Genomic DNA, 24,703 nt, shown 5'->3' on the forward strand with positions numbered 1-24,703 from the left:
CGCGCCTGCTGCCAGGCGGGGATCGGGCGGCGCCGAGCTGAGGTGGTGAGGGACTAGCTCCCGGATGTGGAGAAGCTGGGGAGAAGGCGTGGGAGGAAGATGGACTCGGTGGAGAAGGGGGCCGCCACCTCCGTCTCCAACCCGCGGGGGCGGCCGTCCCGGGGCCGGCCGCCGAAGCTGCAGCGCAACTCTCGCGGCGGCCAGGGCCGAGGTGTGGAGAAGCCCCCGCACCTGGCAGCCCTAATTCTGGCCCGGGGAGGCAGCAAAGGCATCCCCCTGAAGAACATTAAGCACCTGGCGGGGGTCCCGCTCATTGGCTGGGTCCTGCGTGCGGCCCTGGATTCAGGGGCCTTCCAGAGGTGCGCATGTGCGAGAGTGGGCGGCGCGGCCTGGGCGGGGGTCGGGAGAGGGAGTCGGGCAGCTGGAGGGGCTGGGGCCCCTGGGGCCACCGCTCTAGGAAGGGGGCCGTCTCTCTTGCCAGGGATGTGCAAGATCCGGGGTGCCTGGGGCCGGGCTGAGAGCCCAGGAGGAAGGGCTCCAGCTCCTTCCTTGTTCCGTAGCTGCCAATGGTCATAACCTGGGACAGTTCCTGTCTCCGCCCTTGAGAATCATCCGTAAAAGGGGAGATTACACCTCCTCAACCGTCCCCTCCTCTCGGGTTGACCTTACGGGGAAAAGTAAAGGAGGCCACCCCGGTGCAACGTCTGTGATAATATGTGAACTTCTTTGGATGGGGGCCATCGAGGCTCCCCTGTTGCTCAGCCTCTGATAACTGCTTGATGCTGCTCGATTAGGGAGGCATCAGGTTCATGAATGGAGTTGAGTGTCGGAGTGTCAGAGCTGAATTTCAAGCTCAGCTTGGAGATCTTTTCCTAACCTTTGAAAAATACTCTAGCTATCTGCCTGTGAGTCAGCACAATCTAGAAAACTCCCTACATTTATAAATACGTGAGACCCAGTGGGAAGGTGTACAACTGGCTGTTTTACGATATATTAATACTTACAATTCATTTAATCATACCTTTGGAACGTCGCCTGCCCTAAGGACAGTTTTAATTATGCATAATTTAGATACATTGCCAAATTGGTCAGGAGTTACAAGCTGATGTCATTCGTAAAAGAAGGGAGATCGAATTCTGTGCCAAGAATGAATTTACACATACAGCTTCAACCTAACTGCATTTGAATTTGTCATTATTGTGGAAATTATGTTAACCTTTTCATGTTTCGATTTTTAAAGAGATGACTGTTTTTGAAGTCATCTCTTTTTCTTTTTGAACCTATATTTGCTTGCCCATATTGATATATGGGTATATGATTTTCATTTAACCAGTCTTGTTTAAAAAAGGGAGATGCCAAAAAAGTATAAATGTACTAATTTTCTTAATGTTTCAACCCAAAGGAAGTCCTGGTGGACCAAGGCAAATAGGAGCCACCACTCAGAAGATAACACTAGTGCAACAGGAAGTGTGCGAAGGAGAGATAGGGAAGGACCTGGGGATTTTGTTCAATTCAGTAGCTATATACTGAGCCCTAATTTCTGCTATACATGTCCAAGGGAATACCAAGATGAATGGGACACAGTTTTTGTCCTTGTGAAGCTCACAGACTTTGGGATATTTTTACCTTCTTAGAAAGGGTACAAACTAAAAAGGACGGAGAGAAGTCGGTGCATCCAGACTGCAGTAATATAGTGAAATATCATTTTTGTGAAATGAACTAGAGATCAAAATCATATTCACAGTAAATGGAGAACAAAACTTAATACCATGTACAACTCTTAGGTTGTATATATCAGGAAACCCTGTTCAAACTGGCATAACAAAAGAGGGAAAGGCTTATTAAGGTACAATCAGATTCAAGGACAAAAAAATGATTCATTCATTCAGCATACTTCCTACCTACCTACTATGTAACAGGCACTGTTGTATGTACCGAACCAGGTGTAGTAGCAGTAGAGACAGCCCTTAGTCTCATAGAGCTTACGTTATAATAAGGAAAGACATGCAGTATACAAGAACATTAATATGTGTTGTATCAGGTTATGATAAATGTTTTTAAGAAAAAGTAAAGCAGGATAAGAGGACAGTGCACTTTGTTGCCAGAATCCTCAATTTCTTAGTTCTGGATAGACCCTTTATGGTTTCAAGGTGGTTGTACTGAGAACTGCACAACTCTCAGGGTACCTAATGACTTGCTCCAAACCTCTGCCCCAAGAGACTTGACCAAGCCCTAGCATGGCTTCTAGCAGCTTAAGGCCATGTCCCTAGGATGATCTCAGTTTCCCTTAAAATGGCTTCCTGAAGAGGCTCAAAGCTGCCAGAATTTCCTGATTGTTCCAGGAAAAACCTGGTGATAGGCCCCTGAACCCTCTTTTAGAGCAGTTAGTTTAGAAAGCTTGCAATTATAAAAACTTTCTCTGCCTTTCGAGATGTAAATCTACCACACAAAACTGTTTCCTCAAGGACCTGAGAGCCCCAGAACCCTGTCTCAGTGAAATGCGAACATTCTAGGAAATAACTCTCACTCTCCTTCCCAGTCCCTCTGGGAAGATAAAGGGCGAAGTTCAGTGGACACCTTGCTTCAACTTGCTCAATTGCCTTGTCTCATAAAGATAGAAGATTGTTTCTCTTCCAGATGAGCACCAGTTAACAAATCCAGATGGCCTAGTCACATGGACTAAGCCCTGTTAGCACCCCTCAGTGCCTTTCCCTTAGCACAACTCAGCCTTTAAAGTCTCCAGCCTTTCGTTTTCTGGGGCTATGAATGCAATTCATGTTGGACTCTTTTCCCTATTGCAGTAGTAACAGAATACAATCTGTCCTTGACACTTTAGTCGCCGATTTTGTGTGTCTTTGATAGTGGTCCTCATATTCTTCCAGGTTTAAATGTAAGTCAGAAGGAGTGCTCTCCTCGAAGCTCGAAGTTTCATTGTGCCTCATTGGGTACCCTGCTCACTCTTCAACCAGTCACTGTGGCAAGAAGAACATAGCGCTTGTATTGGTACAGTATAGCTGCATCTTCCACTCTTAGAACCAGCGATGGAGCCCCTGCTGAAAACATGACAGGTTCATCAAGAGGAAAATTGGAGTACAATTACCAAAAGTGAGGGGAAATAGATTCTGTTGGTCAGAACCCAACAACCAACCATTAGAGCAGGCATTGGGGATTTTGCTATGAAATGATTGGAAAATATGTATATATATTGACCAATGATTTTCCCATTTCCACATTGTAGCATTTGTACAAAACTTCTTTAAAAAAAAGACTCTAGTATCAAGCTTTTCTGTACCAAGTAGTTTTATTTAATACTTTTAGACTAGAGTGTAAACTCATTGACCACAGGGATAATGTTTTATACTTCTTCAAGCCACCTATGGTATCTGTCACTGTATCAATGGTGGCGATTAGAAGAAATAAAATTGGCTGGGCATGACAGCTCACACCTGTAATCCCAGCACTTTGGGAGGCCGAAGGCAGGAGGAGGCCAGGAGTTGAAGACCAGCCTGGCCAACATGGTGAAACCCCATCTCTACCAAAAATACAAAAATTAGCCAGTTGTGGTGGTGCATGCCTGTAATCCCAGCTACTCAGGAGGCTGAGGCAGGGAAATCACTTGAACCCAGGAGGCGGAGGTTGCGGTGAGCCGAGATTGGACCACTGCGCTCTAACCTGGGCAACAGAGCAAGACTCGGTCTCAAAAAAAAAAAATTATTTTTTCTAAACTAGCAAAATGAATGTATTTCTAACTTAACAGTATCATGTAACAATGTGAATTTACTCTGTTCAAGTTTTGTGGCTACGTGCTATTTGTCATCCTTTCCAGGAATCTGGAGAGATTAGGTCAAAAGGTAATAGAAGGGACCAGCACTTCTTCCTCCATGAAGCCTTTACTGATCCCCTCAGTGAAAAGTAATTGTGCCTTTGTTTTCCCATACATAGCTACGTCATTTGTACCTTCATTTAGTGCATGCCCTATGCAGGGAGATAAGATCACAGACTCTGAAGTCAAACTGTGGATTTGAATTCCAGCATCACCATGTGTTAACTGTGCAAACTTGGGTAAATCGCTTAACCTGTCTCTGCCTCAATCTCTTCATCTGCAAAATGTACTGAAGTGTCTGCCTCACAGGCTTGTTGAGGGAATTAAGTGAGATAATGTATGTGCAGCCCTTAGAACAGTGCCTGGCACATAGTATGTAATCTATTATTGACATTTTCCTCTTGTTTAGAAGGTTTTTACTATCTTCCATGCTTGCAAAATGGGAAACTCTCCCATTGCTTGTAAAACAGGAAAGTTGTAATGATCTTCAAAATTCTTTCTGGTGCTAACATTCTTTGACTTTGAAGAGTTAGTGGAAAGATGTCTTAATTCTCTTTTTCGGTTTCAGTGGCCGCAGATTTTTTCTGTAAAGGGCCAGATAGTAAATATTTTAGGTTTTGTAAGCCAGATGGTCTTTGTTGCAACCACTCAGCTCTGCTGTTGTGTATGTTGTGAAAGTGGCCATGACAATACATAGATGAAAGAGTGTGGCTGTATTCCAATAAAATGTTACAGAAACAGGCTGAGGAAGTGGGCAGAATTTGGCCTGGGGAGACTCCTGCCATACTAGGTGAAAAGCTAAGCTTCTTATGAGTGGGTACCCTCTTATTCATCGTGGTATGCTTTATATACTAGATCATTAAAATGTGTTGACTTATATTCAGTTGACTTACTATGAAGCTGTAGGAGGACTTTGGAGCACCCTTCCTGCCTCCTACCCTCTCTTCTGTTTCTTCAAAAAATATTTACCTTAGGAGAGAGCTGAAGAAAATTGCAGCTGTCTGATTTGTGTTTTTCAGGGCTCAAAGATACCTTTGAGATTATTTTGTTCAAAACCACGATTTGACTTAATTGAGGCAGATTTCTCTGGCCTGCTCAGAATCAAAGCTAACAGTACTTTTCAAGGTTGCTAACTTTGCATACTAACTAGGCTAGTTAGCAGTTAAGAAAAATGCTGAGATAATTTTTTTTCCTTTAGTACAGTTATTGCTAGAGTTGATTTTGTAAGAGCTTAATTTTCAACAGTGGTTCAGTGCTGTGTAAGTAAACCTCAGAACAAATTGATTTGTAAGTGTTGCCTAACATACTTGTGAAAAATAAACATGTTTTAGTTCTATGCTTAGGATATAGACTTTTGATTACTGAAAGGCCTATGCTGTTATTATCCCTAAAATGGCAGCTTCTGATTTAAAATAGTTGTCACAGGCACCATGGTTGATATTCCTGTTGGTCCTGTTAGATGTAGTGTGACTTCATTTGAGGCTAAAGCCATTGGCATTAGACTTTGACATTCACACTGCTTGACTGGCCTGTTTGTTCACTTGTTCATTTTCTCTTTTGCCTATCCTCGTCTTATGTCCCTAAACCAAAGGAAAATTATCTACTCAGTCTCTTTCATAGGTGATGATCATAGTATTTTAAGTGTACATATGGGATACTATTTTCATATTTTTTTCACATTGTAATTGCTTAACATGACATACAAATTAGACATTTGGACCTTTGAAGGTCTGGAAGCAGAACTTCAGTCTACCTTCTGAAGATTGAGTGTGAGGATTAAATGAGACAGAGTAGATGTTACTTTATTACCATTCCTATTTTAGTATTTTGAATAGCTAACATTTATTAAATGTTTATTCTGTGGTAAATGGTTTATATTTAATCCTGTAAACCATATGAGGTACCCACTATTACTACTTACCTCCATTTTACTGAAAATTGAGACATAGGGAGATTATGGATTTTTCCCATGGTCGTATAGCTAGCATGTGGTGGAGCCAGAATTGAATCTCTTCCTTCAGAACCCATCCTTTTAATCACTTACTGTTTCATTCATTCAACAGATCTATATTGAGCACCTGATATGTAGCAGGCACTGTGAAAGTACTTTGTAAAAACTAAAGCACGGAAAAGAGCATAGTTACTTAATTGATCCTCGCTTCTCTTTCCCTAATGGTTTAAAGAGAATTACAGTGCTATATTGGCCTCAGTCTCTATCAATAGGCCAATACTTTCTCAAGAAAATAAACTATGCTGTATACATTATTATATCCCTAGTGTCCAGAATCGTGCCTGGGACAGAATAAGCTCTTAGTAAATAGTTCATAAATGAAGGATGAATGAATGAAAGAAGGAAGGAAGGAAGAAAAGCAAACCTCCTCCAAAATTCTTTTTTTTTTCTTACCTTTTAAACATTACTTAAAGACCACTGAACCCTCTGGTATTGAATTTTCATTGCAGTAAAAATCAGGATAGTGAAGTAAATGGCTTCAGCAATTTATTTCAATTAATAATGTAAATTAGATGCCAAATTACCATGTCTTTTGCCTTCCCTGTTTATTTTTTATTGTATTCTAATTACATATTATCATCCTCTCCTCACCTCTATTTTAAAAATGCACTAGGTTTTCATTGGTACTTTACTTTGTTATATACCTTTGACTATGACATTTCCAAGAGAATATTTTTTTCCCACTATTTCAGATTTCAAGATGGAGGAAAATGGGGGCTCCTATGTTTGCCTTGCATAGAGTGACATGAGTAGATATCACGGGACTCTTGACCCGTAGCCAGTGGCTCATCTTGTTTGCTAGGCTTCCTTTGATTATTTTTTCTTACTGATTTTATCCCTTGATTTAAATCCTTCTATAAATATTAAAGGGAATAAATGAAATAAATAAATGAAATCCAGGGATGTTAGAAAATTTTCTTTAGTTTCTCACTTTCTTTCCACTCATGATAATTGAGCATAGACATATTAAACATGCAGTTCAGCCGAGCGTGGTGACTCACACCTGTAATCCTAGCATTTCGGGAGGCCGAGATGGGAGGATCACTTGAGGTCAGGAGTTTGAGACCATGCTGGCCAACATGGCAAAACCCCATCTTTACTAAAAATTAGTCGGGCGTGGTGACACATGCCCGTAATCCCAGCTACGGGAGCCTAAGGCATGAGAATCGCTTGAACCTGGGAGGTGGAGGTTGCAGTGAGCAGATAATGGGCCACTGTATTCCAGCCTGGGTGACAGAGCAAGACTCTGTCAAAAAAACAAGCAAAACATGCAGTTCGTCTTTCCTTCAGTAGATACTGAAAGAGTGGGATAAAAGGAAAAATATATATGTGTGTGTGTATATATATGTATATACCATATATACATATATATACACACACACACACACACACACACACACACACACACACCCCAAAGACTATAAGTCGTTAAGATATCATTGCATAAATCACTATTAAAACATTGTGGGGTTTTGTTGTTGTTTTTTGTCTTTTTTTTGAGACAGGGTCTCGCTGTGTCCCTCAGGCTGGAATGCAGTGGCGCGATCTCGGCTCACTGCAACCTCTGCCTCCCAGGTTCAAGCGATCCTCCTGTCTCAACCTCCCTAGTAGCTGGGATTACAGGTGTGCACCACCATGCCCAGCTAATTTTTGTATTTTTAGTAGAGACCGGGTTTCACCGTGTTGGCCAGGCTGGTCTCGATCTTGTGACCTCAGGTGATCCACCCGCCTCGGCTTCCCAAAGCATTGGGATTACAGGTGTGAGACTCCAGGCCTGACCAAACATTGTGGCTAGGGTAGTATTTACATCTTCTGCATCTGGCAGTGGGAATTTGTGACTGTCTAGGAAACAAAACTTCAATAGAAACTGGTACCCCTCTCCAAAACAGCATTTTGCCTACTCATCATTTTAGAAAGTCTAAATAGGCAACTGTGTAACCTGCGGTTGATAGAGTATTAAATTAAATTCTTTTGAGCCAATGAAGTCATGTTCTTCATGTTTGTTGTTATCAATGGCTATAACCCAGCTGATTCTACATCTATATACCCATTGTTTGTTGTTTAAAAAAGAAAAAAAAAAAAGAAAGAGTTGTTTTATCTGATTTTTTTTGAGCCCAGACTTGGGCATTTATTATCTTCTAAGCTTGAAACTGTTTCACCTTTAGGGTTTGGCTAAGCCAGGTCCATTCTTTTTTTAGCAAGCATATTAAAATATTTTATACAATATTTTGGATTTGGATGGAGAATAAGCAAGATCTTTAATTTTCTTTAGATTTGACTTCTAGTGCCTTTTAAAAAACGTTTATTTTAGGTACAGGGGTACATAGCAGGCTTGTTACAGAGGTAAGTTGCATGTTGCAGGGGTTTGGTGTACAGGTTGTTTCGTCATCCAGGTAGTAAGCATAGTACCTGATAGGTAGTTTTTTGATCCTCACCCTCCTCCCATCGTCCACCCTCAAGTAGGCCCCAGTGTCTGTTGTTCCTTTCTTTATATAAAGTATATCTAGGACTGCATTTTGATTCATTAATATATTTATATACAAAATACTTTATAATTTCTTACATTTTATACTCCTTTGGATCTGTAACATTATTATCATTGTGTAAAAAAATATTCTCACATATAAGCTGTATTTTATGGTTACAGAGCTCCATTGTATTGTTAATGATTTCTTTTGATTTGGCTGTTAATTTCTTTTGATATCTGAACAGTGTATGGGTTTCGACAGACCATGATGAAATTGAGAATGTGGCCAAACAATTTGGTGCACAAGTTCATCGAAGAAGTTCTGAAGTTTCAAAAGACAGCTCTACCTCACTAGATGCCATCATAGAATTTCTTAATTATCATAATGGTATGAATTTGATTAATAGTTTATTCAAACTTTTATGTACTTTTCTACTTCCTTTATTATCTTATAAGACTTGTTTTAACATTTGAATTCCAAACCTTAATATTACTTGCTTGCAAGGAACTTTTTTTTTTAATATTCTTTTCATTTCTCTTGTCTTTTTAAGAGGTTGACATTGTAGGAAATATTCAAGCTACTTCTCCATGTTTACATCCTACTGATCTTCAAAAAGTTGCAGAAATGATTCGAGAAGAAGGATATGATTCTGTTTTTTCTGTTGTGAGACGCCATCAGTTTCGATGGAGTGAAATTCAGAAAGGAGGTAATCTCTTATCAGTCTTTATTTTAGCTCACTTTATTGAGAATCAATTTTTTTATATATAAATATCCTTTAGGCATGAGGAGAATAAAAGGGGAGCTGTAAAAGAGAGTATGTGACTCATTACTTTAGTAGGTAATTACATTTACAATCAGCTCTAAATCTGTTATTGAGCCAACGCAGCTAGACCAAATTAATTCTTTGCTTTACTCTTTAAAAAGGGACATTCTAATCCTCTTATTTCTATTTGCCTTTTGAGGCAGACATGCTGTTTTTCTAGATCAAATACTTTTATGTTTGTTCTAGACATGTTTGATGAACTCCATACAAATCATATGGAGATAGAAAGCATCCACCAAAGTGTTCTGAAGGATCTCAAGAATGACATTTCGAAGTTCTTCCCCAAATTCCTAACTCCATATATAAGAAGGGTTCCATAGGGTTTACTAGGCATTTTGCCTGCCATGTCCAGTGTGCTGTAAATCTTATCTGGAGAATTATTATAAACACTGTGTTTTTCCATTCAGTAATGTACATTTCGGTGGTTTCTTAGGGATTCCATTTTCTGTTGAAATTCTCCATTTTTTATCCATTTAAAAAAAAGGTCGCTTCCTCTAATTTAACATATTTTTAATGGCTATACGAAAGTCTTTGCAAATTTCAACATCTAGTCACTTACGGTTCTGTGCTCTGCTTCTCTCTTGATTGTGAGTCACCTATTTCTGCCTCTTCATTTGGCTCGTGTTTAATTGTATATCTGGCATAGACACTTGAGTACATATTTTCTTCCAGAGAGGGTACACCTTTTCTCCTATCAGGCAGATAGGATAAGGGGCTGATCACTTTGATTCAGTTAGGAGTTGGGCTGGGTTGAAACTTTAATTTCATCTCACCTCTTAGTATAGGTGTCTTATTAGGAGATACATCTTGTATGTGTTACTGATACTTACACCCATCCCCTACTCTTGCTAACAAAACTCTAAGGGATTTGAGGACCACAATGCTATTATGATATCTCCCTGCTTTCCAGCCCATTCCCAGCTTCCTACACATTACACTCAGCCAAAGTCTTGTAGGGGGAAGCATTAGGTGGGAAAAACTAGCTATATGTTTGTGGTTCCTGCAGATGACAATCTGTAACTCAAGTCCACAAGGTCATTAAAAGCCCTTCTAGTTTTTGCCTACCTCAACAGAGTCCCTCTGATTATGCAAAGCTTGATCTTTCTTGCACCTTCTCCTCATACTCAGCAGATATGCCCAGGGAGAAAGCAGCCACTGATACTAGGAAAGACTTGTCCCTTTCTTTTCTTCAAAGTACCACTTGAATTATCTAGTTGGTTTATTACTTGTCTCTACCCCAGACTGTATACTTTTTGAAAGTAGAGAGAGTTCTGGCCACTACTCTGTAGCCAGTGCCCATAAAGCTATGTTATCTCTAGCTATTTAATTTGTATTTGCTAAGGTTTTTTCCTGGGTTATTTCAAACACTGGGGTGGAATTGAACAGGGGATGGTTTAGTTAAACAAGTAAGTAGAGGTTATTCCTAGAAGCCTTTATAAACACAGAAATGGCAGCAAAAAGTGAAGAAAGATTCTGGAGAATAACCAGCTATTACACACACACACACACACACACACACACACACACACACACACACAAATGCAGATGTGAGGAAAACTTAGTGGAAAGGCAAAGGAATCTCTACACGGCAATACCAGAGTCTTCATTGATTACATTATGTTCTATTCATTAATGTTGACATTACTGAGCCTTTATTATCAGGTATACTCATAAACATTATTATTATGTTTAGTATATTTTTAACTAATGGTAAGAATGTATAATATGTTACATAAACATTTTCATCAATATAAAATCTTCAATAATTTAATGGAGAAATCTTTAGTTTTCAGCAATAATTGTATAAAAACAAGTTCTCAACCACATTAGATAAATAAAACTTACTTCTGTATATGCAAACAATGAGAAATAGATTAAAGGGCCCAAATATTAATATAGGTATTTTATGACAAATTCAGTTCTTTTAAAGCTACTTTAAGGTTGTCTTAATGTCCTCCCAAAGCATAATATTTGTATGAGTACCATAATTGTTCCACATTTCATTATAAAATACTTTATTTTTCTAGTAGCTATTGGAAAGCAAAGATAAATCATCAGAATTATTACAGATTTTATTCCTTTAAAAAAAGTTCTTATTTTATTTTATTTTTTGAGACAGAGTCTCGCTGTGTTGCCCAGGCTGGATGGAGTACAGTGGCGCAATCTCGGCTCACTGCATTCTCCGCCCCCTGGGCTCAAGCGATTCTCCTGCCTCAGCCTTCCAAGTAGCTGGGATTACAGGTACCCACCACCATGCCTGGCTAAATTTGTGTTTTTAGTGGCGATGGCGTTTCACTATGTTGGCTGGGCTGGTCTCGAACTCCTGACCTCAAGTGATCCACCTGCCTCAGCCTCCACAGTGCTGGGATTACAGGCGTGAACCACCACAGCCAGCCTAAAAAAAGTTCTTTATCAGGCCGGGCGCAGTGGCTCACGCCTGTATTTCCAGCACTTTGGGAGGCCAAGGTGGGCGGATCACGAGGTCAGGAGTTCGAGACCAGCCCAGACAACATGGTGAAACCCTGTCTCCACTAAAAATACAAAAATTAGCCAGGCATGGTGGTGCATGCCTGTAGTCCCAGCTACTCGGGAGGCTGAGGCAGGAGAATCGCTTTAACCCGGGAGGCGAAGGTTGCAGTGAGCCAAGATCGCACCATTGCACTCCAGCCTGGGTGACAGAGCGAGACTCTGTCACAAAAAAAAAAAAAAAAAAAGTTCTTTATCTAGATAGAGAAATGCTCTGCATTCTGAGTTCATTTTTATTAACTTTTTAAAAGTTACTAAATTAACACTTTCTATATTCAGAGCAACATGGACTTACTCTAACTTTTTGCTTTTAGTTCGTGAAGTGACCGAACCTCTGAATTTAAATCCAGCTAAGCGGCCTCGTCGACAAGACTGGGATGGAGAATTATATGAAAATGGCTCATTTTATTTTGCTAAAAGACATTTGATAGAGATGGGTTACTTGCAGGTTTGTACCTTCATTTTGCATAATCCTTTTAAGCACTTTTGTAGACATACTTTGAGTTCTAGGGAAGAAGTATGGTACAATTTCTTTATGATAAAAGTATCAACCTATAGAGGAAAGGCAATAGCTAACAACATTTGCTATCTGAGGCATTTATCCTGCAGGTTTACCCCAAAGTGATCTTCGGAATCCATTCAGTAAATATGCAAGGAATTCTGCTACAACAATAAAAAAAAAATGAATCAAGTACTGTATGTCTACACATGTCCTGGTACTCATTATCCACTCAAAGCTATGTAATCCATGTTTGTGTTATAGTTATATTGTGGCTGTAGGGATGAGTAACTTCTATTGCTTTAAAAAGACAAATAATTTCATGGAGGTGAAAAGAGTTACAACCTGGGCGTCAGGAAACCCGGATTCTTTTATATATATATATATATATATTTTTTTTTTTTTTTTTTTTATTATACTTTAAGTCAACTGCCTCCTACTGTGTAAGCTTGAATATGTATCATTTTCTCTGTTCTGACTCTCATTTCTCTCATTTTCAAATAACAGATTTAATGTCTCTCTCATTTGAGAACCTGCAACATGGTTGCATCATATATTTCTTAACTTGTTAGTTTTAGTTATCATTATTATTTATTATTTACTGTGAACTGCGGAGTAGGTGAAACACTTTGCATATGTTATCTTATGTAATCTGCATAGCAAATGAATGACGTGGACATTTCTACCCAGTTTTACAGAGGAGGAAAACTGCGTCTCTGAAATATGAAGTAATTGACTCAAGGCAAAAACAGCTAATAAATGGTACTGTCAGGATTTGGATTCAGGTTCTTATGTTACTCAAGAAATAGCGTTTTTAAAGAGAGAGAGAAACCTCTCCATTGTGTAATAAAAATTCTAATGGGACTATTATTCTGAGCAAAAGAGAGAAAAACATTTTTACAAATCTTCTGGTCAATGTATAGGCAAACTGTAGACTGGCTGTTTAGTTAAATTTAAGTGTTCAGAAAAATTAGATTTGACACACATAGATACTACCATTTTTAAGCTCTTTTCTAAGGAGGACCACGATGTAACCCATTCCTAAAGTGTGGAGAAAAATGTTTCTCATTAAAACAAGATTTATGAAGAGACTGACAATTCTGAAAAAAAAAAAATGAAATTGAAATTGTCCAGTAATTGATCTTGTCATTCAAATAATTACTATCAGAAAAAAGACCCTTTCTCTTGCCGACCCTTGCCTAGAATCAAGAGACTGCCCTTGCCTTTGCCCAATGTGACTTAGATGACTATTAGTCATTTTCATCAGTAGCTCAGGGATCTAAGAAAACTCTGTACAACAGATGCTACAGTTATTTTTCATCCCGTGTTGCCTGTTCGTTGCAAATTAGAACAGAAGTTCCAAAAACCTTTATACTTCTTTTGGATGATGACAGGAGAGACTTATTGAAAAAAAGGAGGATATGATTAAGGGATTTCCACAAAATCCCTTGTGGTCACAATCCTGGAGGATATAATATTTCTGCTTTTTTCAATATTAAAATAGAAATTTTCTTAAATAGGGAACTTGAACTGTTTAGATAGAATTTGAAAAATGTTAAGGTTATTTCTTTTGTGTGAGCTTTCTCCTTAAAAAAAAAAAAAAAAAGCTGGGCGTGGTGGCTGAAGCATGTCATCCCAGCACTTTGAGAGGCCAGCTTGAGGCCTCTAGAGGATCGCTTGAGGCCAGGTTTCCAAGACCAGCCTTGGCAACATAGCAAGATCTTATATCTACAAAAAACTTTTTAAAAATTTAGCCGGACATGGTGTTGTATATACCTGTAGTACCAGTTCCTTGGGAGGCTGAGGTGGGAGGATTGCTTGAGCCTAAGATTTCAAGGTTATAATGAGCTGTGATTGCACCATTGCACTCCAGCCTGGGAGGCAGAGTGAAACCCTGACTCGAAAAAATTAAAAAGTAAAAATAAATTAAAAAATCATTTTTATGTGACTGATTTTTACTGGGTTATTCATTTTTCTCAGTACCGTAGAAATGAATTCATTGTTCTGTATTATAATGTTTTGATATATGTGAATGAATATTAAAAACAGTATTCATGACATTTATACTACCTTTAGGGTGGAAAAATGGCATACTATGAAATGCGAGCTGAACATAGTGTGGATATAGATGTGGATATTGATTGGCCTATTGCAGAGCAAAGAGTATTAAGGTAAAAACAAATAAACCTGTATAACCTTTGTACTAAATCCTAATAATTATACTTCTAGATACTGACTTCTGATACTTCAAACATCTTAGGAGCTTTGTAATTACTTTGTTCATGTGAGGAAGACATATGTAAAATACGTGTTTACATGGCTTCAATAAAGTGAAAAACATTGGTTAGACCACACTACTTTTACTTAATGTACTGTAAGTTAAAATATATGTGTGAAGTAAATTTGGAGAGTAATGTTTGAATAATTGAATGGACGGTGACATTTCATGTATTGGTTTAGCCAGATGAGAGGGAGTGATTAGTATTGCACTTGTACTCAAAGGTCTATTTTGGTTTCTTTTAGATATGGCTATTTTGGCAAAGAGAAGCTTAAGGAAATAAAACTTTTGGTTTGCAATATTGATGGATGTCTCACCAATGGCCACATTTATGTATCAGGAGACCAAAAAGAAATAATATCTTATGATGTAAAAGATGCTATTGGGATAAGTTTATTAAAGAAAAGTGGTATTGAGGTATGTGCTCCCTGAATATAGCAGTATTTTATAATATTTTGATTCAGGGTCAAAGAACATGCAAGGAATTAAAAGATTTAAATTTTTAGTATTAACTCTTAAAATATCTGAAATTTGGCCTTCATATGCCTAGAAAATTATTATACTATTTTCTTTTAGATGAGTAGAATTAGGAATTTGTTAATCAGCAAATAATATTTCTTGTTTATTCAGTAAATATAAACATAACTACTTTTAAATGGGAGCTATCTAGTGTTTCCCAAAGGATCTTGCAACAAGAAAGATTCCCTAAATAATAGGTGTACCATTTTAGAAAAGGACGATATCTTGTGGATTTTTAAAATCTGGCTTATTCTTATGAATGACATTTTTGATTCAAAATAACTTAACGTTTAAGTGTATTTTTTAAATGAAAGCTAAGATAAGTATAATTTACCAGAAATCCTAAATATGTGTTGCTAAGCAGCACAAGAGAGAGGTTATAGACTTTCCTCTGGATAAATTGAATTACAGGAGAATCTTAGAGTAGTATCAGACAATATATGTTGTAATTTTTACCTGTAGATAGAATCCTTTCTATTGTAGAAAATAAAATACTGTGTCTCACCTTTATTGGGCTGTGAGAAATAAAATGAGCTTTGTTTTAAAGCATCATGATTTTAAAATGACAGTTTTCTTACTTGGACCTCCAGAAGGTCAAAAGATGACTCATTTGTGATTTGGACTATCTACAAGGTCAATTATTATGAAAGATTTGTTTTCTTCACTTTTTAATTTTTCCCTTCTTCCTCCAATCCTTTTTTTTTTTTTTTTTAAGGTGAGGCTAATCTCAGAAAGGGCCTGTTCAAAGCAGACGCTCTCTTCTTTAAAACTGGATTGCAAAATGGAAGTCAGTGTATCAGACAAGCTAGCAGTTGTAGATGAATGGAGAAAAGAAATGGGCCTCTGCTGGAAAGAAGTGGCATATCTTGGTTAGTATCTTTTTATTCACCGATAGTAAAATGGACCAGGATTTATTTACTTATTTTTAAAGAAATACATAAATGACAAAGCACATCCTCCAAATGGGTATGATTGTAGGGAAATAGGAACTCTCTTACACTGCTGATCAAACTGATAAACTGGGACAGTCTTTCTGGAGGTTAGTTTGATAATAGGTATCAAATGTAGAATGATTATTAGCACAAGCTGTGAGGTCAGACCGTACCACTGATTAGCCAGTTGTGATAAGATGAATGTTTTTCCTCGTCTGTAAACTGGAGATACCAAGAGTACCTATTACCACAGGGCTCTGGTAGGGATTAATACAATAATATGAGTAAAGCACTTAGCAGAATTTCTAGTACATAGGAATTACACTCTGAATATTTTTTACCGCTGATTGAACGTACATACTTTTTCCTCCAAATTCCAATTCCAGGAAAGAAATGAGACAAATGGGCCAATAGTGAAGTTAAAAGAACCCACTTAAATGTCCTGTGAAAAATAGAATATCCCTAAAAAGGAATACTATGCAACCATTACAAACAGTGCTGTGACCTGTATTTATTTGCATGATCAAATATAACAATAAGTTTTTCACTTTGATATTAAGCAATACACTTATCAGCTACCTATGATGATACACAGCACGGAACTGATGATGTCAACATTTTAAAATTGATAATGATAAGTTATTAAGATGCATAATAACTATAAATCATGTACGGAAGCAATATTTACAAGGGTAATATGAGCCTCAAAATAAGCACAGGAAAACTTTGGGAGCATGTGATCTAGAGACTTCAGGAATAACCCTTAAACCACGCATGAAGATTTAATGGACATAAATGCTGCAGAATGTTTGTTAAAGACAGTTCCAATTTTTATTAGAAGAAAATTTTAATGGAATGTGTAACAAATTTCAACTATACTTATTATCTTTGGGATGTTAAGGAAGCTTCTATACACCTACTTAGAATATAAACACAAACCAAATTTTATAAAGCCATTAGAAAGAAAAGCAAAGATAATATAAAATGCTTAGCATAGTGCCTACAGATGGTAATAAGTGTATCATTTATATTGGTAAAACTCTAGAATTCTGTGTGTCAAAATGTAGTGATTATCTACAAATAGTGATAATTAGGATGATTGTGACTTTTTTGCTTCTATTTTTTAAAAAATACATGTTAGACCTAAAACCATTAAAATCCTACAAGAAAACCTAGGCAATACCATTCAGGACATAGGCGTGGGCAAGGACTTCATGTCTAAAACACCAAAAGCAATGGCAACAAAAGCCAAAATTGACAAATGGGATCTAATTAAACTAAAGAGCTTCTGCACAGCAAAAGAAACTACCATCAGAGTGAACAGGCAACCTACAGAATGGGAGAACATTTTTGCAACCTACTCATCTGACAAAGGGCTAATATCCAGAATCTACAATGAACTCAAACAAATTTACAAGAAAAAAACAAACAACCCCATCAAAAAGTGGGCGAAGGACATGAACAGACACTTCTCAAAAGAAGACATTTATGCAGCCAAAAAACACATAAAAAAATGCTCATCATCACTGGCCATCAGAGAAATGCAAATCAAAACCACAGTGAGATACCATCTCACACCAGTTAGAGTGGCCATCATTCAAAAGTCAGGAAACAACAGGTGCTGGAGAGGATGTGGAGAAATAGGAACACTTTTACACTGTTGGTGGGACTGTAAACTAGTTCAACCATTGTGGAAGTCAGTGTGGCGATTCCTCAGGGATCTAGAACTAGAAATACCATTTGACCCAGCCATCCCATTACTGGGTATATACCCAAAGGATTATAAATCATGCTGCTATAAAGATACATGCACACGTATGTTTATTGCGGCACTATTCACAATAGCAAAGACTTGGAACCAAGCCAAATGTCCAACAATGATAGACTGGATTAAGAAAATATGGCACATATACACCATGGAATACTATGCAGCCATAAAAAATGATGATTTCATGTCCTTTGTAGGGACTTGGATGAAACTGGAAAACATCATTCTCAGTAAACTATCGCAAGGACAAAAAACCAAACACCGCATGTTCTCACTCATAGGTGGGAATTGAACAATGAGAACTCATGGACACAGGAAGGGGAACATCACACTCCGGGGACTGTTGTGGGGTCGGGGGAGGGGGGAGGGACAGCATTAGGAGATATACCTAATGCTAAATGATGAGTTAATGGGTGCAGCAGAAAACATGGCACATGGATACATATGTAACAAACCTGCACATTGTGCACATGTACCCTAAAACCTAAAGTATAATAATAAAAAATAAAATAAAATAAAAATATTTCTACCACAAATACTTATTACTTATAAGACATTAAAAAAAAACACACACACTTTAAAAGGAGAGGTAAGAAAATAGAGAATAGCATTTAAATTTCTATTTAAAACTCAGAGCAGGCCGGGCATGATGGCTCATGCCTACAATCCTACCACTTTGGGAAGCTGAGGCAGGCAGATCCCTGGAGCTCAGGAGTTTTAGACCAGCCTGTGAAACATAGTGAGGCCCCATGTCTACAAAAAAAAAAACAAAAAAACCAAAAAACTCACCAATGTTTTATATGGGTGACATAAATGTATAAAAATATATTTCTTAAAAAATCAATACTTTTATAAGTAAAATTTAGTAAATAGAGCTTAAAGGCTGGATTATGCAAATACTAACTTTAACTTTTATTATCTTTTAGTGAAAACGATTCAAATTTCAACACATTTAATAATAAATGAGAAGATTTCAGTAGATAAGCATAGAACAAATTTAAAAGAAACTCTCTTCAACCAAGATTGTATTGTTGTATGTGGTCTAAAGTATAGTAATAGTTTTACTCAGAATGGTGAATTAAAGATACTGGGAGCTTCTGAAATGCATCCTATTCCAAAAAAGGGGTTAACAGAGAGGGAGGAAAAGGATATCATTATGTCAGTGTGATTTAGTATCTATTTTTATTCTTTAAAAATGGTAATTTTTCAGCAAATATTAATAAATGGCATACCAATCAGAACCATTACAGATTAAGAGATTTAAGATACATATATATATATATATATATAAACAAAAGACCATATGTTAACCTTATTTCATTCCTGATTCAAATAAGTCAGCTATAAAAGGACAATTTTGAGACAGCTGGGGTATCTCAACATATACTAGGTTATTAGAGGATATTAAGGAACTATTATTGATTTTGTGGGTTTAATGATACTCTGTCAGATAAAAAATTACATTTATCAGAGATAAATGTTGAAGAGTTTTTGGATAAAATATTATGTCTAGGAATTCCTTCTTCTCCCTTTCCTCAAATAAACTAGGGGGCAGTGCATAGAAAAGAATATTAGTAAGTGATTTTAAATTCTGATAATTTTTCAATATAAAATTGGGGTTCTCGCATATGTTTGAAATTTTGCTTAATAAAAAATTTAAATAACTTAGAATTCATATATAAAATTTCTAACATTTGTAATATGCATGGCAGGTAGCAATTATGCTCCATTCTTCTTCTCTAGCTCCTAAGAGTTTATTTTTGATTGCTTAGGGAAAACCCTGGACCTCAATTATACTGTAAAATATTTTTGTTCCAGCTAATCTTTAGTATTCTTATATGCAGTGCCCCTAGGTCTTACTGAAGTTGCCAGAGTTACCTGTTGGTTGCTGTCTGCATTATTTAGCTAGAATATTCTTTGTCTCTTTAAATGTTTGCTCAGTATTTATTTTACTTGATAGGAAATGAAGTGTCTGATGAAGAGTGCTTGAAGAGAGTGGGCCTAAGTGGCGCTCCTGCTGACGCCTGTTCTACTGCCCAGAAGGCTGTTGGATACATTTGCAAATGTAATGGTGGCCGTGGTGCCATCCGAGAATTTGCAGAGCACATTTTCCTACTAATGGAAAAGGTTAATAATTCATGCCAAAAATAGAAATTAGTGTAATATTGAGAAAAAAAGATACAGCCTTCTTCAGCCAGTTTGCTTTTATTTTTGATTAAGTAAATTCCATGTTGTAATGTTACAGAGAGTGTGATTTGGTTTGTGATATATATATATATTGTGCTCTACTTTTCTCTTTATGCAAGATAATTATTTAGAGACTGATTATAGTCTTTCTCAGATTTTTAGTAAATGCAAGTAAGAACATCATCAAAATTCACTTTGTATTGTACCCTGTAAAACTGTGTCTTTGTGTGCTTTCAAAGATGTTGGGATTTTATTTATCTGGGGACAGTGTGTATGGTAAGACATGCCCTTCTATTAATAAAATCACATTTCTCAAACTTGATGAAAACTGCCTTGTTGCTCTAGAAGAAATTTACCATGCGTTTTCTTTCTTTCCTTTAAACATTAACCAATCTTAGTGAGAAACAAGCCACTCGATGCCGGGGTAGAGCATCTGATTGCACTTCACATATGTATACGTAACAGCATATGGTCTATGTGGGGGTTGGTTCCAGGACCACCCACATATACCAAAATCTGTGCATACTCAAGTACCACAGTCAGCACTGTTGAACCCACATATACAAAAAGTGGGCCTTCCATATACTGCATGATTCACATCCTTATGATCTGCACATGGTTAAAAAAATTCATGTAAAAGTGGACCACACAATTCAAACCCATGTTGTTCAAGGATCAGCAGTATACACAAATACAAATATCCAAATAAATTTATATATTATGAAGATTATGTATTTATTTGGAGGAAGCAAATTATTTGCAGTTACCCCTGAGATATAATGGTAATTTTGCATACAGGAATATCTTGGAGATACTACGGGTTTGGTTCCAGACCATTGCAATAAAGCGAGTCATAGGAATTTTTTGGATGCCAGGTACATAAAATGTTATGTTTAAAGTAAACTGTAGTCTATTAAGTGTGCAGTAGCATTATGCCCAGATAAACAAAGTATATACCTTAATTAAAAAATACTGCTAAAAAATGCTAACAATTACCTGAGCCTACAGCGAGTCAATCTTTCTGCTGTTGAAGGACGTTGCCTTGAACAGTGGTGGTTGCTGAAGGTTGAGGTGGCTGTGGCAGTTCCTTGAAATAAGACAACAATGAAGTTTACCACATGAATTGACTCATGAAAGATTTCTCTGTAGTGTGTGATGCTGTTTGATAGCATTTTACTCACAATTGAACATCTTTCAAAATTGAAGTCAGTTCTCTCAATCCACTGCTTTATCAGCTACATTTAGGTAATTTTCTAAATTATTGGTTGTCACTTCGTGTTCATAGCATCTTTACCAAGAGTAGATTCTATCTCATGAAACCACTTTTTTTGCTTATCCATAAGAAGCAACTCCTCATCCATTCAAGTTTATTAGGAGATTGTAGTGATTCAGTTACATCTTCAGGCTCCACATCTAACTTCATTCTCTTACTACTTATACCATATCTACAGTTACTTCCTGCACTGAAATCTTGAGCCCCTCAAAGTCATCCATGAGGATTGGAATCAACTTCCAAACTCCCATTAATGTTGATATTTTGATCTCCTTCTATGAATCATGAATGTTCTGGGTTTTTTTGGTTATTTTTGAGATGGAGTCTCACTCTCTCCCAGGCTGGAGTGCAGTGGTGCAATCTCGGCTCACTGCAAGCTCCACCTCCTGGGCTCACGCCATTCTCCGGCCTCAGCCTCCCTAGTAGCTGGGACTACAGGCGCCCGCCACCACGCCTGGCTCATTTTTGGTATTTTTAGTAGAGACAGGGTTTCACTGTGTTAGCCAGGATGGTCTCAATCTCCTGACCTCGTGATCTGCCCGCCTTGGCCTCCCAGAATCATGAATGTTCTTAATGGCATCTAGAATAGTGAATACTTTCCAGAAAGTTTTCGATTTACGTATTTCCAACAGAGGAATCACTATTGATGGCAGCAATACTCCTAGAACTGTATTTTTTAGATAATAAGACTTGAAAGTTGAAATTACTCATTGATCCATGGCTTCAGAATGGATGTTGTATTACTAGGCATGAAAACAACATGAATCTCCTAGTACATCTCCATCAGAACACGTGGGTGACCAGGTTCATTGTTCATAAGCAGTAACATTTTGAAGGAATCTCTTTTTCTGAGCAGGAGGTTTCAATAGTTGGCTTAAAATGTCCAGTAAACCGCGTTATAAACAGTTGTACTATCACCCAGGCTTTTTTGTTCCATTTATACCACACAGACACAGTAGATTTAGCATTATTCTTCAGGGTCCTAGGGTTTTTAGAATGGTATTGAGGATCAGCTTCAATGTAAAATCATGGCTGCTTTAACCTTTGAACAAAAGGACCAGCCTGTCCTTTGAAGATTTGAAGCCAGATATTGACTTCTTTCTAGCTATGAAAATCCTAGATGGCATCTTCCAATAGAAGGCTGTTTGGTCAACACTGAAAATCTGTTGTTGAGTGTAGCCACCTTCATCAATCATCTTAGCTAGATCTTCTGGATAATATGCTGCAGCTTGTACAACAGCACTTGCTGCTTTTCACCTTGCACTTTTATGTTACGGAGATGGCTTCGTTCCTTAAACCTCATGAACCAACTCTGCTAGCTACCTGCTTTTCTCCTGCAGCTTCTCCATCTCTCTCAGCCTTCATAGAATTGAAGTGAGTTAGGGCCTTGCTCTGGATTAGGCTTTGGCTTAAGGTAGTGTTGTGGCCTGTTTGATCTTCTTTCCAGACCACTTGAACTTTCTTCATCTCAGAAAGAAGGCTGTTTGACTTTCTTATTATTTGTGTGTTCACTTAAGTAGCACTTTGAGTTTCCTTCTATAACTTTTTCTTTGTATTTAAAACTTCGCTGACCGGCTGGGTGCGTTGGCTCACACCTGTAATCCCAGCACTTTGGGAGGCCGAGGCAGGTGGATCATCTAAGGTCAGGAGTTCGAGACCAGCCTGACCAACATGGTGAAACCCTGTCTCTACTAAAAATACAAAAATTAGCTGGGCGTGGTGGCATATGCCTGTAATCCCAGCTACTTGGGAGGCTGAGGCAGGAGAATCGCTAGAACACGGGAGGCGGAGGTTGTGGTGAGCTGAGTTCATGCCATTGCACTCCAGCCTGGGCAACGAGCAAAACTCCATCTCAAAAAAAAAAAAAAACAACTTCGCTGACCATTTGGCACAAGAGGCCTAGCTTTCAGCCTATTTTGGCTTTTGACATGCCTTCCTCACTAAGCTTAATCATTGCTAGCTTTTGATTTATAGCGAGTGATGTGTGACTCTTCCTTTCACTTGAGTACTTAGGGGCCATTGTAAGCTTATTAATTGACCTAATTTCAATATTGTTGTGTATCGGGGAATAGGGAGGCCCAAGAAGAGGAAGAGAGATGAAGGAGCAGCTGGTTGGTGGAGCAGTCAGAACACACACAACATTTATGGATTAAGTTTTCTGTCTCTATGAGCATAGTTCACAGCCCCCCAAAACAATTACAACAGTAACATGAAAGATCACGGATTCACAGATCATCATAACAGATATAATAATAATGAAAAAGTTTGAACTATTGTGAGAATTACTAAATTGTGACACAAAGACATGAAGTCAGTAAATGCTGTTGGACAAATGGTGCCAATAGACTTGCCTGATGCAAAGTTGCCACAAACCTTCAATTTGTAATAAACAGTATCTGTGAAGTACAATAAAGCAAAGCTCAATAAAACATGTTATGCCTGTGTTATATTTGGCTATCATCACAACTTTACAGCTGGCATAAATCACTCTTCTACCTGATTAGATTCTAATAGTGGAGGATTATCTCATAAATGTGGACAATTACCTGATAAAAATCATTTTTGGTGGAACATTTACATCTATTTCCACCATAAAAATAATTCTTGTAAAACTGACAAGAAGTTGATCTTTCAGGCCAACTATACAGGAAGCTGCTTTCCTCTGTCAAGACTGTTGGATTTGCGTACTCCAGAGTATGCCCCAGTAGAACAGACATAAATTGGAGAAAAAAAAAAAACACCAATTTATTTTAAAAGCTTTAAATTAATGGCTTATTTTAAATTAAACCATTAAACCAAAATTAAATTAATGGTTTATTTATTTTAAAGCTATTAAAATAAATTAATGGCTTATTAATTTTATTTAAATCTTATCCTAGTTTTACTCTCATCCTTCCGGTCTTCCTGCTATTAACTTTATTTTTTCCCACCCCTTTACATTTACACATCCACAAAGGTTCTAACCCCACTTCTTCTTCTTTCCCAGGTATCACATCTCTATTCAAGGTTTCAGCTACAACCTCCATGCAGACAAACCTCAAATATAATCTTCAACTCCAATACTCTGTGTGAGTTCTAGTCACATCTCAAATTCTTCCTGTTATAGGCCAGACTCCTGGACTTCATCCCTCAAGTTTCTGATTTTATCATTATTAAAATGTTATAGCTTTTCAGTTTCTCCTTTTTGTCTCTATTCAGATACCAAAGCTTGAGTTTGATACTACTAACCCAGTGTCCTTTCAATTTATTCAGTACTGTCGCCAGATTACTTGTTCAGATTTTTGCTAGTTATTAACCTTTTTGAAATCTTTTAGTGACTCCATGCTGACCACAGAATAAAACATACTTCAAACCAAACACTGTAGCCTGGTCACAACCTAATATTTCCAGCCGTCACTCCTATAAGTTATTGTGGGCCTCTTCACCCCAGTCGTAGCTTATTCTCAAGTCCTGCCTTTATCAGCATGAACAATTCATTCCTCAAAAAAACTTCTGCTAAAATACCTCCAAAATCAATTTCTCTGTATGAGTATAAACCATATTGGAGTCCTTGTTTCGTTTCAATGGCTCCAAGCCAAGTACAAGGAGATAATTCA

General features: G+C 37.7%; 1 protein-coding gene across 2 annotated transcripts; it reads left to right on the forward strand.

The window, feature by feature from the left end:
- Positions 1-24,446, forward strand: CMAS (cytidine monophosphate N-acetylneuraminic acid synthetase). Of its 2 annotated transcripts, none has more exons than XM_058442956.1 (8): positions 1-359; positions 8,547-8,689; positions 8,853-9,008; positions 11,966-12,099; positions 14,227-14,321; positions 14,674-14,845; positions 15,663-15,816; positions 24,094-24,446. In XM_058442956.1, the coding sequence occupies exons 1-8, from the start codon at positions 100-102 to the stop codon at positions 24,177-24,179; spliced, it is 1,200 nt and encodes a 399-aa protein (XP_058298939.1). In that variant the 5' UTR covers positions 1-99; the 3' UTR covers positions 24,180-24,446. The 2 variants fall into 2 exon arrangements, with proteins under 2 accessions (XP_058298939.1, XP_032015691.1); XM_032159800.2 differs by lacking the exon at positions 24,094-24,446 and adding an exon at positions 19,608-20,162.
- The last annotated feature ends 257 nt before the right edge of the window (positions 24,447-24,703 follow it).

The sequence above is a fragment of the Hylobates moloch genome, unplaced genomic scaffold, assembly GCF_009828535.3.
Source record: "Hylobates moloch isolate HMO894 unplaced genomic scaffold, HMol_V3 SCAFFOLD_8, whole genome shotgun sequence".
NCBI lineage: Eukaryota > Metazoa > Chordata > Mammalia > Primates > Hylobatidae > Hylobates > Hylobates moloch.